The 12,981-nt window shown below is 46.2% G+C and overlaps 1 protein-coding gene across 3 annotated transcripts in view; it reads right to left on the bottom strand.

Moving 5' to 3' along the window:
• The window catches only part of UBE2O (ubiquitin conjugating enzyme E2 O), an 86,205-nt gene that overhangs the window by 12,030 nt on the left and 61,194 nt on the right, over nucleotides 1-12,981 (bottom strand). For all 3 annotated transcript variants that reach the window (XM_032792831.2, XM_032792829.2, XM_032792830.2), the window contains 7 exons: nucleotides 12,746-12,889; nucleotides 12,317-12,426; nucleotides 11,187-11,337; nucleotides 9,594-10,099; nucleotides 5,819-5,973; nucleotides 3,338-3,450; nucleotides 1,264-1,392 (listed from right to left, as the gene is read on the bottom strand). In XM_032792831.2, coding sequence (XP_032648722.1) covers nucleotides 1,264-1,392; nucleotides 3,338-3,450; nucleotides 5,819-5,973; nucleotides 9,594-10,099; nucleotides 11,187-11,337; nucleotides 12,317-12,426; nucleotides 12,746-12,889 — 1,308 coding nt within the window. The remainder of the gene's footprint in view (nucleotides 1-1,263; nucleotides 1,393-3,337; nucleotides 3,451-5,818; nucleotides 5,974-9,593; nucleotides 10,100-11,186; nucleotides 11,338-12,316; nucleotides 12,427-12,745; nucleotides 12,890-12,981) is intronic.

Raw genomic sequence — 12,981 nt, 5'->3', positions numbered from 1 at the left:
GAAACAGTGAATCATATTATATTATTCAGCTCCAATTCGTGAGTATGGAAAGTATTTTTGATTGGCTATAAATGGGATCCTACCACCATTTCTTTGGCTTAGGGGGCCATCTAGTGGTAGTTCTAAGAATTTTGATTTTGAGCCAGCTCAGTAGAAGGAAGACACAGACTCTGCAGTGTGTTCCCGCAGCCCAGCACTTCCAAGAGCTAGGGCCTGACTACATAGCCCATGGCAGCCAGCCACCCAGCCTAGGCTGACAGAATCGGAGTAAAGGGGCTTGCACTCATGCGCTAAAGATAGCTGCGTAGACAGTGCTTTGAAGTTGCAGCTCAGGCTGGCCCTCAAGCTCCGAGGCTGAAACGCCAAATACGCCACATTTGGCTTTTTAAATCCCACGTTTAGTGCATTCAGAATAAATAGCTTCTTAAGCTGGAACAAAGTTTATACAGGCCAGGTGAGCAGCTTTAGATGTGTATTTCATGCTGCTGGAGCTTAGACATGCTACTGCTACTTGGCCTATCAGAGAGCCGAGAAGTCTTCCTACACTTTTATCCTGCAGACCTGTTAGTGTAAGAGTCACTTCTAGGATCTGCAAGACCTGCAGCCTTAAGGAGGTCCACTACCAGTGAACAGCTCACGTTCTTTCCAAAAGGGAGGTCCCCCTCAGACCTCTCCTGACTCCTTAATCCAACGTAAACATGTACATTCAGTTTATAACAGCAGCCTTATTTCTCAAAGCAAAACAAACGTCACTAGCTAGACACAAACTGAGCTTCAATCTCCCTTTGTTTCGGGCCGCCCTGGACTTTCCATCTTAGAAGTGATACTGAAAACCCAACGTGGGATCCCTACACAGATACTTGCTGGATTTAAATTAAGTCAAACAAAATTCATTCTCCATTTTTAGTTTCAGTTGCTTCGACTTTCAGGGCAGGTTTAATCCACGTTTCACTTCAGTGCAACCTCGGTTAAAATCTGAGATTGTGCCTGCTTAGGCCTCCAGGTTTATCTCTTCATCCTAGTGCCCTTTGACTCTGTCCAGGGTGGACAAGTGCTTTGTACACATGGGATCTTTCAAGCTAAGCTGGGGGCAGAAAACACTGCAGTATTAGGCAACACGAAAGGCTGGGATTTTCAAAGAAGATTGTGGGCACTGGGTGCCCAAATGGGACTTGGGGAATCCAACTCTCTTAGGTCCCTTAGGAAATCCAGCTAAGATGACTGCAGGCTGCTTTGGGCAACATGAGCATGCCTGAGACTCACCTCATCTTCCTTGGCCAAGGCTCCCTCCTCAGCATTGCCAATGCGAATCACGATGTCGGTGGTTCGGAAGCGGAAGTCGGGGTGATCAGCAATATCATACACACTCACATCCTCCTCCTCCCCCATCAGCTGGCATTGGAGAGAACACACACGCATTAGTGCCAAACTACTGTACAGATTTCTAGATTCTGCTTTTGACACTTAAAATGCTTCCTGCATCTGCAGTTTAGATCCCAGCTCCCATGGCACTTGACATCTTGTGACCATGTGCTGCTAACTCTCTGCTTCTACAGCTGGTGCCTGCTGCTATATTCTGCTATTTGATATTATATGCGTCACCTCAGAAAAGATACTAAGAGGTAAATTAGTGTCTTGTCTTTTCACCCAGCTCATCCTCACCTTCTCTGTTAGGTTTTATGCTGCGTGAATCATGAGCCAATGGGAAACACTGTACAGCCCCTGTGAACATCCAGCCTTCACAAAAAGAGCTAAAGGGTGAACTGAGCTGAGCCAGAGAAGACAGGACTTATTTTGGATACAGGTTCCATGATCTCCAAACCATCACAGCTGGTAGGAGGTTGGATAAAAGGCTCATCACTTTAAATAGGAAATAGATTCCTCCCACCCCACCCCCCAAGGCGTCTCACCTTTGCTTTCGCTCTGAGAAAAGCACCACTATTTACTGGCATGAGGAATTGGTGTTAGAGACAGGAATGTGTCTCTGGGGCAGTCTGAGGTTACGTCTACACTACAAATTACTTTGGTATAACTTCCATCGTTCAGGGGTGTGACTAAACCACATAAGCTATACCTGAGCAACGTAAGTTATACCGACATAAGTGCAGGTGTGGAGAGTGCTTCTCCCAGCGCTTCTCCCACCAACATAGCTACTGCCACTCACAAAGGCAGGCAACATTAAGCTGACCCGAGAGCTATCTCCCGTCGGTTTAGAGCACCTTCACCAGACACACTACAGCGGTGCCCCTGCATCAGTGCAGTTGTGCTGCTGTAAGTGATGTTGTGTAGACATAGCCTGAGAGTTTGTTCTAAGTGTTCCCTAGCCCTCGTCACTTGTGCTGCAGTGCACCATCCCGCAGGAGGGGACAAAGGGAGAACAAGCCAGGTTTAGAGGAGGCCACGGCAGCACTCCTCCAACTTGGCAACAGCTTAACAGGAGCCAGCAAGATGAAATGCTCTGAGCTCCTGGACTTGGTGGGGGAGGAAGATGTGGTCTGTAAATGGGAGTGAAGGGTCAAAAGTGCTCTCATCGCATTTTGGACAACCACTGAGCGACGGGCTTCTCTGCCAACTAGCAGAGGCAGAACAAGTCAGAGGCCCAGCACCAGAGCTTTGAGAAATCAACTGTGGTTGCTTGTTTCAGCACCAGCCTCTCTCCTGGTCAAAGGCTAGTGATGGCAAGTGTGTACGAGGACGGAAATTCACAGATAACTGAAGGGAAAAAAAAAAAAACAGCTTCTCCAGGATGATGGGGCGTGCAAGTCTTTGAATACGTCTGCTCTGTGCCAGGTCACCACCTGCAGAAACACAGGCTACGTCTACATTGCCTGACTCTTTTGATGGTGTGTAGAGTATATACTTGGGTAGCCCCCCACCACTAGAACAGGTTTAAGTAGCAGCATGGACAGTGAGGCACAGCTTAGGCGAGTAGAGCACAGACACACCTGAAGGGAGTGGGTGTGTACCGAGTACATACCCTACACAGCTCTCTCCTCACCCAATCCCCACCTTCCCACCTATGCTGCAATTTTCAGCCATGTAGTGTCCCACTGCCTCCCTGCTGCTGAAGCCTTTCCCCTCTGCCAGAGGCTTTCACTGACACATGTAGCTACACCCCCAGTGTGGACGTGGTCTGCTTTTCACAGCTGCGTGTAGCCACACGTACACTTTGCGCTGCCTCAAGAGGTGTGCAGAGAAAAATATCCCCATGACCAGTCTGACACCACAGCAGTAACATGCCCCACTCCCCTAATCCCAGAGGTGACTTATTTCAGGGCAGAAGTGTACAGAGCAAGTGCTGTTGTGTACTTCACTCCTCGCAGGCTGCTTCACCTACCTCGACATCGTCTCCGCTGGCCTTCAGCTTGAACCACTTCACCACACAGGTGCGGCCGATGTGGTCGCCTGACTGCACCACTCCGTACACAGCAGGGTCCTGGGAGGTCTGAGCTTTTGGTCAGGGTGGAAAGGAGGAAAATATCCAAGTGAAAAGCTGGACCAACAGCGACTGTTCTCATCCCTTTAGTCTGATCAAGCAGCTTTGTTTGATCTTTCTTGCAGGAGCACCAGGGGAAGTCACCTCTGGCTTTACTGCGAGGCATTACAGCCCAGCAGCTCCACCTGAGACAGGGAAATCAGGAGGCTGGATCTTGTTACATTGCAGCTACGGGTTGCCAACTGTCAAATTGTGAACCCATCCTTCACCTGTGTGCAATGCCAGGATGAAAGCAACAACTGAGCTGGGGTATTTTGAGCAAGTAAGAGAAGAGTCGTAACTTTAAAGGGCCATCTAGCCAAAGGGCGGGGGGAGAGAGATTTGGGGTTAGCACACTTGTCTGTGGGGATTTTCAGTGCCTGATCAGTGGCCACTTCACCTTGATGCTCTGCTCTCTACACTATTCAAAGAAGAGCCAAAGACTCCAATTCAAATGTGGGTACTGATGGGCCAAGAGGGCTGCCTGGGATAGGCCATAGTGACAAGGTATCTCTTCCTCCATGATCATGATCTCCCACAACAGCTACCTTCCACTGGAACAACAAAACTGTCAGTCAATAAGGGGAGACCGGTGTGCTGGGAACACCCTTTCACAGAAGCTGGACTTGCGCTGCGTCTGCCGTCAGTGCCTTCCATGCAAAACTGACTGACAATAAAACTCCTCAGTGGGCTTTATGGAGTTTGATTCCTCTCTATTTCCAGGTTATAAAGAGCTTTGCCTGCAGCAGGTTGTGGGGTTTTCTGGGGGGTGATTGGCAGGGAAGGAGGAGGCAGGAATTCCCAGAAATTTGTCAGACAAAACTAGAACTTGGGCCTGACAATTTACTAGAAATTAATGAGATCTAGATGCTCGTTTCCCCTATGCAACTTTGGAAGTCTCAGCCTCCATCTCTTGCTTCCACAAGCAATGCCTAACCCACAAGGACACAGCATCTCCAGCCCGAGGAACAAGATACAATGACTAGAGCCTGCAAATCTGCAGATATCGGCTTTATATCTGCGGACCTTTTTGCAGATCAGCTGTGGATTCAAATTTAGTATCCGCGCAGGGCTCTAACAATGACCACTGGTAAAAGTGAACACAACACTCATCTCTAACTTAGCTTTCCAACTATCTATATTATATACCCAACAATTAGAAACAATCCCTTGCCCCCAGACAAAAGCCCTACAATCAGAACAATTTACTCCTATCTATGGGGGAAGAGGATGAAGGTGATTAAAGTTTTTTTTTTTTTTTGTTTTTTTTTAAAGAACTCTGAGGCTGTGCTCTGCCATACTGTGCTCATCACTGTCTGAAGAATCTAGATTAGATGAGGCCCTGAACTGCTGCTAGGGAAGAGGGAGATGCATGCAGTAGATTAAAGCTAGGCCAAGTGCCATTTGTCCTTCACATTCATGTGCACTAAACTGCAGAGAGTTGTGTCTCAGAACCGTTACTTAGCTTCTATGTCTTGGGAAAGTCAGAAGTGAGATGCTCACCTGCTTCTGGTGTGATTTGTTTCTTGTGAGGAAAGGGTAAGAAAAAGGCCACTTTTAACCACAGAAAACTCTTTAGATAAATATAGTCGTCTGAGAATCTTGTTGGGAAGGCCATCCAGGTAAAGCTAAACTGTGTGCGATTCATTCCTTCATTGCTCTAGTGGTGGGGCAGGCAAGTAAAAGATCATGAGAGATCCTTTAGGGTTCCCAGGAAGACGGGAGGCTGGTTGTGTGCTAACCCAAGGCTGGCAAATCCAGCTCATCCCCATCTGTTTCACACAGGTTCAGCCCTATATAATACAACTTCTTGAAGCCTACAAACTATGTATATGTAGAGTTACCCGAGCCATAGTTAAGTGCTTGTTTCTTGCTACACATTTGCACTTGGGTGCAATGACTGATTTTATACTAGAAAACAAAAAGCAAAAGGATAGCACTGGAGTGCAGAGGATGGTCCCATGGCAAACGTATTGGCTGGGGAGTCTGGAGATTTGGGTTCTAGTTCCATCTCTATCACTGTCTCAGTGTGTGACCTTGGGCAAGTCACTTCAGCTCTGTCTCTCAGCATCCCTGTCTGTAGAACACAGACACTACTCTGCCCACTTCTCAAAGGGCTTGTGAGGCCAGACTCATTAATATCTGAAAAGCACTTTCAGAGTAGATTGAAGTCATTGGATTTTTTTGGTATGTTATTGATTTTAATTGCTCAGGCACCTGCAACATCATATGCACATTTAAAAAATTCAAACCAAAATAGACACTTGCAAAGCTCTCTCATTCCTTGTAACAAAAAAAATGATGATTTGCTTTTTCTCCCAGAGCATATCTTTCACCCAGTACCTCTTTTGTCCACTACGAAGTCCCCAGGGCAAAACTCATTGTTGTCCAGATGATGGACCGGGAACAACTCGTTGGAGCGAATATTGGTCTCCACAGTGCCATCCTGCCACATCACATCAGCCGAAGTCATCGTGGTCACCACTTCTACAGCAACTCTGAACATAAGAGAGAGAGCTTTAATGAAGCTGCCCACCTGCAGAGAGCAGAAGAGAATAAGCAGACTCCTCTGCCAACTGACTATACCCATTTTGGGGGCTTGCCCCAATACAAGGAGCCAAAGCTAAGTGCACAGAGCAACAGTAGGAAAATCTGGGCTGCCAAACACTCAAAGTTCAAATGGGCACCCATGTTTCATACCTGGCACCAGTAAGTCAAGAGATGAGGTTTTAAGGTCAGGAACCAATAGACTAAATGGGTTCAGATAGGTCTGCACGCCCATTTATGGGAGAGATTTTCATTCACCACAGATCTGAAGTGATAACTTTTTCCCTTTGTAAGTCTGTATTTCAGGAACTTTTACATTTCAGGAAGTAAATGCCACACCCATTTCACTCTCACAGGAGCAAATTTACAAAGATACTAGAGTACACGAAGCTGCATGCCAGCTGGAAGAGGGGTGAGATGGGGGACCTCAGTAGGGAAAAATCTTAGGTTCCAAAGGCTTGAAGTGCCTTCTATCTGGAGCTCTGCTGAAAGTTCTGAGAAATCTTTGAAGCTGGGGCCATGGGGATGAAAAGGAAGACTAAAGCTGCATTATATCTCAGCACTTTGGAGACAGATTTGACACTGCCTCTTCCTTTGAAAAACAGAAGGGTGTTCAGTTTAAAGACAACAAAAACTTTACTTCCTGGCCATTCTCACATGCGATCACTTCTACTGCACAAAGACAAACCCAAGCATAGAACAATCCTGTTTTGGACACAAGGGTCTCATCTTCCTGCCGCCTCTCGTTTTTAAACCTCCTAATCACACATACCCTTCCCACCGCCAGTTCAGAAACATTTGCTACAGTGCAGAGTTTCCTTTACTCAAATACACACATGGGTGCACATACTGCCATACAAAGAACCACACTGAACAGCATTCCTGATTTGGATCAGGTTAGCAAAATCTATGGCGCAATGGTGCCAAGCTACTTTTGCTAGGGGCTATACTCAGACCTTTAATAAAATATTAAATTAGTGACCAAGCTACTGGACATTTACATTTAATATTCCCTAACTGAAACCTTTGTTGAAGAAGAATTAAGAATGAAAGCAAGTTCCAACAGGATCCAATGAACATCCCCAGAAGTTACACTTCACAAAAATTCTACAGGTTAATCCTCTCCTGGCAAATATTAGTGAGAGCCTGAAAATGAACAGGTAAGGGATCCAGCCAAGTCCCCATTGCCCTTGAATCATTCAATCATCCTATCAAGTCTTAACTCTGCCCCGATTTTATTCGGTAATGGCAATACGCTGCTGGATGCATACTGTTGAGAAGATTAGCTTTATTCATCCTTAAAATACAAAATCTCTTGCAAGTAGCATATATAGAACGATGGGCAGTTTCCCAGTTCCTCTTTGCTTCTGGACCCTGTGGCTGGGCAAGCACCTCTTCTTCCCCCTCAGAGGAAGCGGTACAGCACCTCCTCATAGCCCTATTCCAGCAAACCTTTAGTTAACCCCATCCATGGTTCCCACAGCGCAGAGTACACTCAGTCACATGCTATTTTTCAGATACACCTTTACGGCTTTTGAACATCTCTCCTTATTAAAGTCAATGAAAGTATGGAGCTATTGGAAGCTGTAATGGGCAAATAAATAAATACAATAGGATTTCCTTTTTTAGAGAGTCAACAGCAGAACGTCTCAGAAAAATTCTACAATGGGAGGAGATATGTGGCATGTGACATTTCAGGGGGACTTGTTTCTTTATGGGGAGATTGGAGGGTCAGTGTTGAAAGGAAGGTTTATAATGGGAAGCCAGTTTTAACTTTTTTAAATGAGTTAATCGCTGTTTGAAATGAAAGGAGGTGGCAATGGAATCCCCTAGTGGCACCCACAAAAGCTTCAGATGCTGCCCTGATAAATCTATAGCCATTTAACAACCTAAGCTAACATTACAGGCTGTATTGCTTTCATGCAGTTAGAGGCACCCATGTGGCTGACCCCATCAGATCTGGTACTCCAGCTGCATCGAGCCAATGCAACATGTTCGTTCCATTCACTTCACTCTTTCCAACAGCATTTCAGCTGTTGTGCCTACAAAGTCTCATCAGTTCTCTGTCTGGTTATTCAAGCAATAGTGAGACACCCACGGCATTTCATGGTGGTTAATGACCCAGCTGCCATATAACACCTTTAAGGGCCATCTAGGGTTTCATGCTCTACATAAAATAACTTTTTACACTCTCCTTGCAGCAAAGTCATGTCTTCAAAGAGACCCATGGACTATGTTCTATATGTTTGCCTTGCAACGGAGCCATCTGTCCACAGCTTAGATAAAAACAGGTCCCTGTCCACTGCCTTCATGTCAGCTGCAATCAGCTATCAAAGCTGCCCATCTGGGACCCCCTTCAACTGCACTAGAAAGACAGAAGTTGTGTGTGTAAGAGAAATAGAGGCTACATACTTATTGATGCTGTTTCCAGAAAATCCTACTCCTTTCTGGTACCTTTCATCTTGCTCACTTTCACACTGCTCCCCTGAGCTCCAGTGCTTTTGAATGCTTCTCCCAGGCTTTGGGAAAGTATTCCAGAACAACAATGCTCCACTTACACTGAAGCAAATGGAGATAATCGAATGAACAGTGACTGAAGTATACTGTTTCCCACATTACTTCGGTGCTACCAGATCTCCCTCATCGTCACAGCTCACTTACTCCTCTCTGAGGAGATTCTCATCCAAGTATCTACATTTATTGCCAAAAAGGGGTGTTCGAAGCATGGATTATGCTAACTCCCTGGATGCCGACAGACTTACTTTCCCAGTGCTCTTGTGCTTCAGTTTTTTAAAATTCTGTACAGATGGTCCCTGACTCACCCAAGGCCATTCCTGAATGCCTTGTGTAAGCCGAATTTTGAATAAAAGTCAGGAACGTATACCCAACAATTACGCAAAAAAAAAAAATAGCTTACGGAACTTATGGAACTTTTCCCTAAGAGCAGATTTGCATAAGTCAGGTTTGCGTAACCCGGGGAGAGTCTGTATATAAATTTGGTACTAGTGAAAGATGCTAATTCAATAGTCCTGAGACCGCAGCACAGATATAGTATGGGCCATGAAAAGGCAGACTCCTCCACAGCCCCTGACAATGTACCTCAGTGCTGTTCTGGAGGGATAATTTATGGGTGACTGGACAGAGTTCAGTCTCCATCTCCATCCCTCGTTGGCCTCTTTGCTGAACTGCCAACAAGGGCATCATTTAATGTTGTATTTAGACGAAGCTCTTTGGAGCAGTATCACCTCTTCCTCTCTGTACGCACAGCAGCAGGTACCACGGGGGACTGTGCTTAGTTGAGGCCTCTAGGCACTACTGGAATATGACAGTATTGATTTTACGTGATGTGGACACCTTTCCATCTGCAGGTAGACTGAAACCAAACATTTCACAATGGGCACTGGACAGCCATCAGAAGGTAACAACTGTTTGTTATTCCCAAGCCGTGCTCTCACATAACATGCAAAAGGACACTCAGCTGGAGCTGCATGCGTACCTGAACTTGTGTTTGCATTTCAGAGAACGGAAGCTTTAACAAGGTGATTGACTGGGGATAGAAATCTGAACCTACCTGTCTCCTGGTTTAAACTCCCTGGAGATCTTAGTCTTCTTCTTCTTATGCTTCCGCTTCAAGTTTTTGATAGAGAGGGGAATGCTCTTCTTGCGCCCTATGCCGCTGCCACTCTGGGAAGAGGCAGTGGAGCTCGCCGAAGAGGTCACAGAGCTGGTGTCATCTGTGTCGTCGGCTGCCTCATCATCGGCATCTTGTTCCATTGACTGGAGCCTGTAGTCAGGTGACCCATCCTCTTTCAACAGGAAAGGTGGCTGCTGTTGTCGCCCCACTGCTGTGCAAGAAGTCTCCTTTCCCATTTCTTCAGGCTGCTCCTCTTTTATCTCCCCCAGGTTTAGTGTGCCATTGGCAGAGTCCTCTCGTTCACATTTGGATCTGGTTTTAAGTTCTTCCGCTTTTTGGTCAGCAGCTGCAGTAGACTCTCCATTGGGCGGTTCATTGGTACCCTGAGAATCTGGGGTGCATGACATGATCTTCACAATCTGTTTTTTCAGCAACCTCCTCACCTAGAGAGAGTAATGCTGGCCAGTAAATAAACATGAGTCTGGGTGTCTGTGCACACAGCAATCACGTTACATATCCAACAGGAGGGATTATGTACAGACAAGGATGTGACCCTCTTTAGCCCTTCTCACACTCCACCTATCTCAGAGCATTTTACAAAGCAATGAGCTATTGCTAATGGAGTTACCGTCCTGGCACGGACAGCAGCCAGGGAGACTATAAATAGTTTTATGAAGAGCAGGGGATGCTGGGTAGGGCACTGCGTAATTAACTTTTGACATGACTATGCAAGAGTCCAGGTGGAAAATCCAGGTCCAATGGCACTTTAATAAAACTATATTCAGTTTATACAGGAGCTTTCATAATAAAAGGCACTAAGACTCAGTAAAATTAACTAAATGGAATGTACAGAGCTACACAGGTGGCTCATCTCCTTGCCACTGAAAAGCAGCTACCCTTATATGGCACATGGCACTTAGTCCTTTGTCAACACAAGACAATTCAGCAAAGGAAGTGAATGCTTTCCCCAATGTGTTGCTGTACTGGAGATTTAAGTGACCAGAGTAAGATTCTGCTAGGAAACCAAGTTTAACATCCCTAAAGTTATGCCAATTCAAAAAACAAAGGGTTCTTTAATGGCCCAAGTGTCCGGACTTCAATATTATGCCGAAAAGATGGCACCTCTAACACCACAGCTGCCTGCTGGCACTTTGCTATGGCACTGGCTTTGTAGTGCTGCAAAGAATGCCACCAACTGTACGTCTAATCCCACTTCCTGCACCATGTAGGTGTTCCCAGAGGGCCTCATCCAAGTAACTGATCCAGCTCAAACCTGCTCAGCTCTATGCGATAGGATCCTTGCACAAGGTGACATGATTGTAAGCACTACCGAGCTGTTACTCCTTACTAGGTCACATTTCATATACCATGCAACTTTTATGGGAAGATTTATGTTTTAAAAGGAGCATTTAAAATCCAGGCTACACGAATCCCAACCACTCAAGCGGATGTGTTTGAAATACAAGTCGTCCAAGTGCCTGCCCCTCACACTCCCAGCTAAGCTAGCCCATCACTTTCCTGGGAACACACCTTCTTGGCGACTGATCCTTCCCCCAGAACACAGTTTCTCTCTGGACATTCGCAAGTGATTTTTGCAGGTTCCACTTTGGCAGGAAATACGTAGAGGCATCTTTCCCCAAGCTGCCTCTGTGCGTGGTCGAAGCACCCCAGACGCTTTACTCTGTTAAGAGCGAGAAGATGAAAACCGTCACTTCCCCAGTCAGTCTCAGAGCAGGAGATAATGAACACCCTAGCAATCAGTAGTACCTCCACATGGGTAGCGGGTGCATCAGCATATGCACACCAGTCCTATGCATATGCTGATGTATGTGCAGTCCATGTGGGTGGCACTAATTAAAATGGGAACAATTTTGCATTACAACTAACGTTTCCCAGGAGACTAGAGTTCTTTAGTCTCTCTCATACATCTCTGGGTGTGTAAGGGAAGGATATTTCCAAGCCACCTGGGAACTGGCAGGAGAAGAGAGTAGCCGCCTCCTCCACACACAATGGCTAGTTACTCTTGTCAGCTTCTCAGAGAGAATTAAAAATAGGTCTTAATGGTCGGTATTTGCTTTTTCTTTCTGTAGGCTGAAAACTCCTGCTCCTGAAGCTACCTTCAGATAGGATTGCACTGCTCTGTTCTCCTACAGAGTTACAAAACTCACCTACCCTCTCTTTCCTCACTTCAACGGAGTACCTTATGGCCAACACAAATACCCTATGGGCTGTAGGGGGCATCAGATGCTCAACACTGGCACAGCTCCTTGGCTGGCCAAGCAACGTTAGCTGCCTTCCCTTCCCATTTCTGAAATAGAGTTTGGAGCTGTAAGATTCAAAGGTTCAGTCCACTGCAGCTAAATGGGGGACAGAAGGGGAAGAGGAAGTTGGCTGCTTTCTCCCTGCTGTTCAGCTGGGGAGCACTTCTACTGGAGGAGAGCTTGTGACCCCACCCCTTCTGCCATTAAACTAAAAACCTGCACTAGCTAGTCAGATGATGCTCCCCTGCTGCTGGGAGACAGGAGTAAAGCTCCCTATGTAGGTGCTGAAGACAAAGTTGGATTTCTTATGTCTATCTGCTGGGAGAAGGGCACGTTACCCACTGACTGCCCTGGCATCTTAGGATGGTGGGGAACACAGATACTTTAAGCAGATCTCACCTGGACAAGTTCTCCTGCGTGATTACCGAAGGTGGGGGACTAACACTGTCAGTACCTCCGGGACAGAAACTTTTAGTGATCCAAGTAACCTTTAGTTCCACCACCTGTACCTGAAAAATGAAGCAGAGAGGAAGGGGAAGGAGAATGTCACTTTTTACAGGAACTTTACTGAATCAGGTTCAAAGCCTATTGATTTTCAACATGGAAAATGGTTTTTGCTTCTAGATGGCTGGACCTAGCCCCTGGATTTTTAAGAAAAACAGCCGTGGGTGGCTTCTAATTGTGCTTCCGCACTAGATAAGAGTTAATTGCATTTATCATGCTCCTGTAATGCTCAAAATACAACAACTAATGTCTCAAGGGGTTCCAGTTCTTCCAGGAAGATTGTCCCCGTTCCCATAGTAAGTAGCCATGTATCTGCTCACTAACCTCTTCCACCACCACTCTGAACTTGCTCTTTGTGCTCAGGACGGGCTTCACACCTGAAAGCCACTGCACACTGGAGAAGACTTTTGAGGGACCAATGAGGACTTGCCCAGGATAAAAGCCATATGAGTCATCAAAGAAAAGGCCCTGAAAGAAAAAGGCAGCATAAGGGAACTGTGTCAGAGAGCAACTGATGCCTCAAAACATTCTGTTGTGATGACATGGGATTTCTGCATTTC

The sequence above is a fragment of the Chelonoidis abingdonii genome, chromosome 13, assembly GCF_003597395.2.
Source record: "Chelonoidis abingdonii isolate Lonesome George chromosome 13, CheloAbing_2.0, whole genome shotgun sequence".
NCBI lineage: Eukaryota > Metazoa > Chordata > Testudines > Testudinidae > Chelonoidis > Chelonoidis abingdonii.
This window is presented reverse-complemented; position numbering and strand designations above follow the sequence as displayed.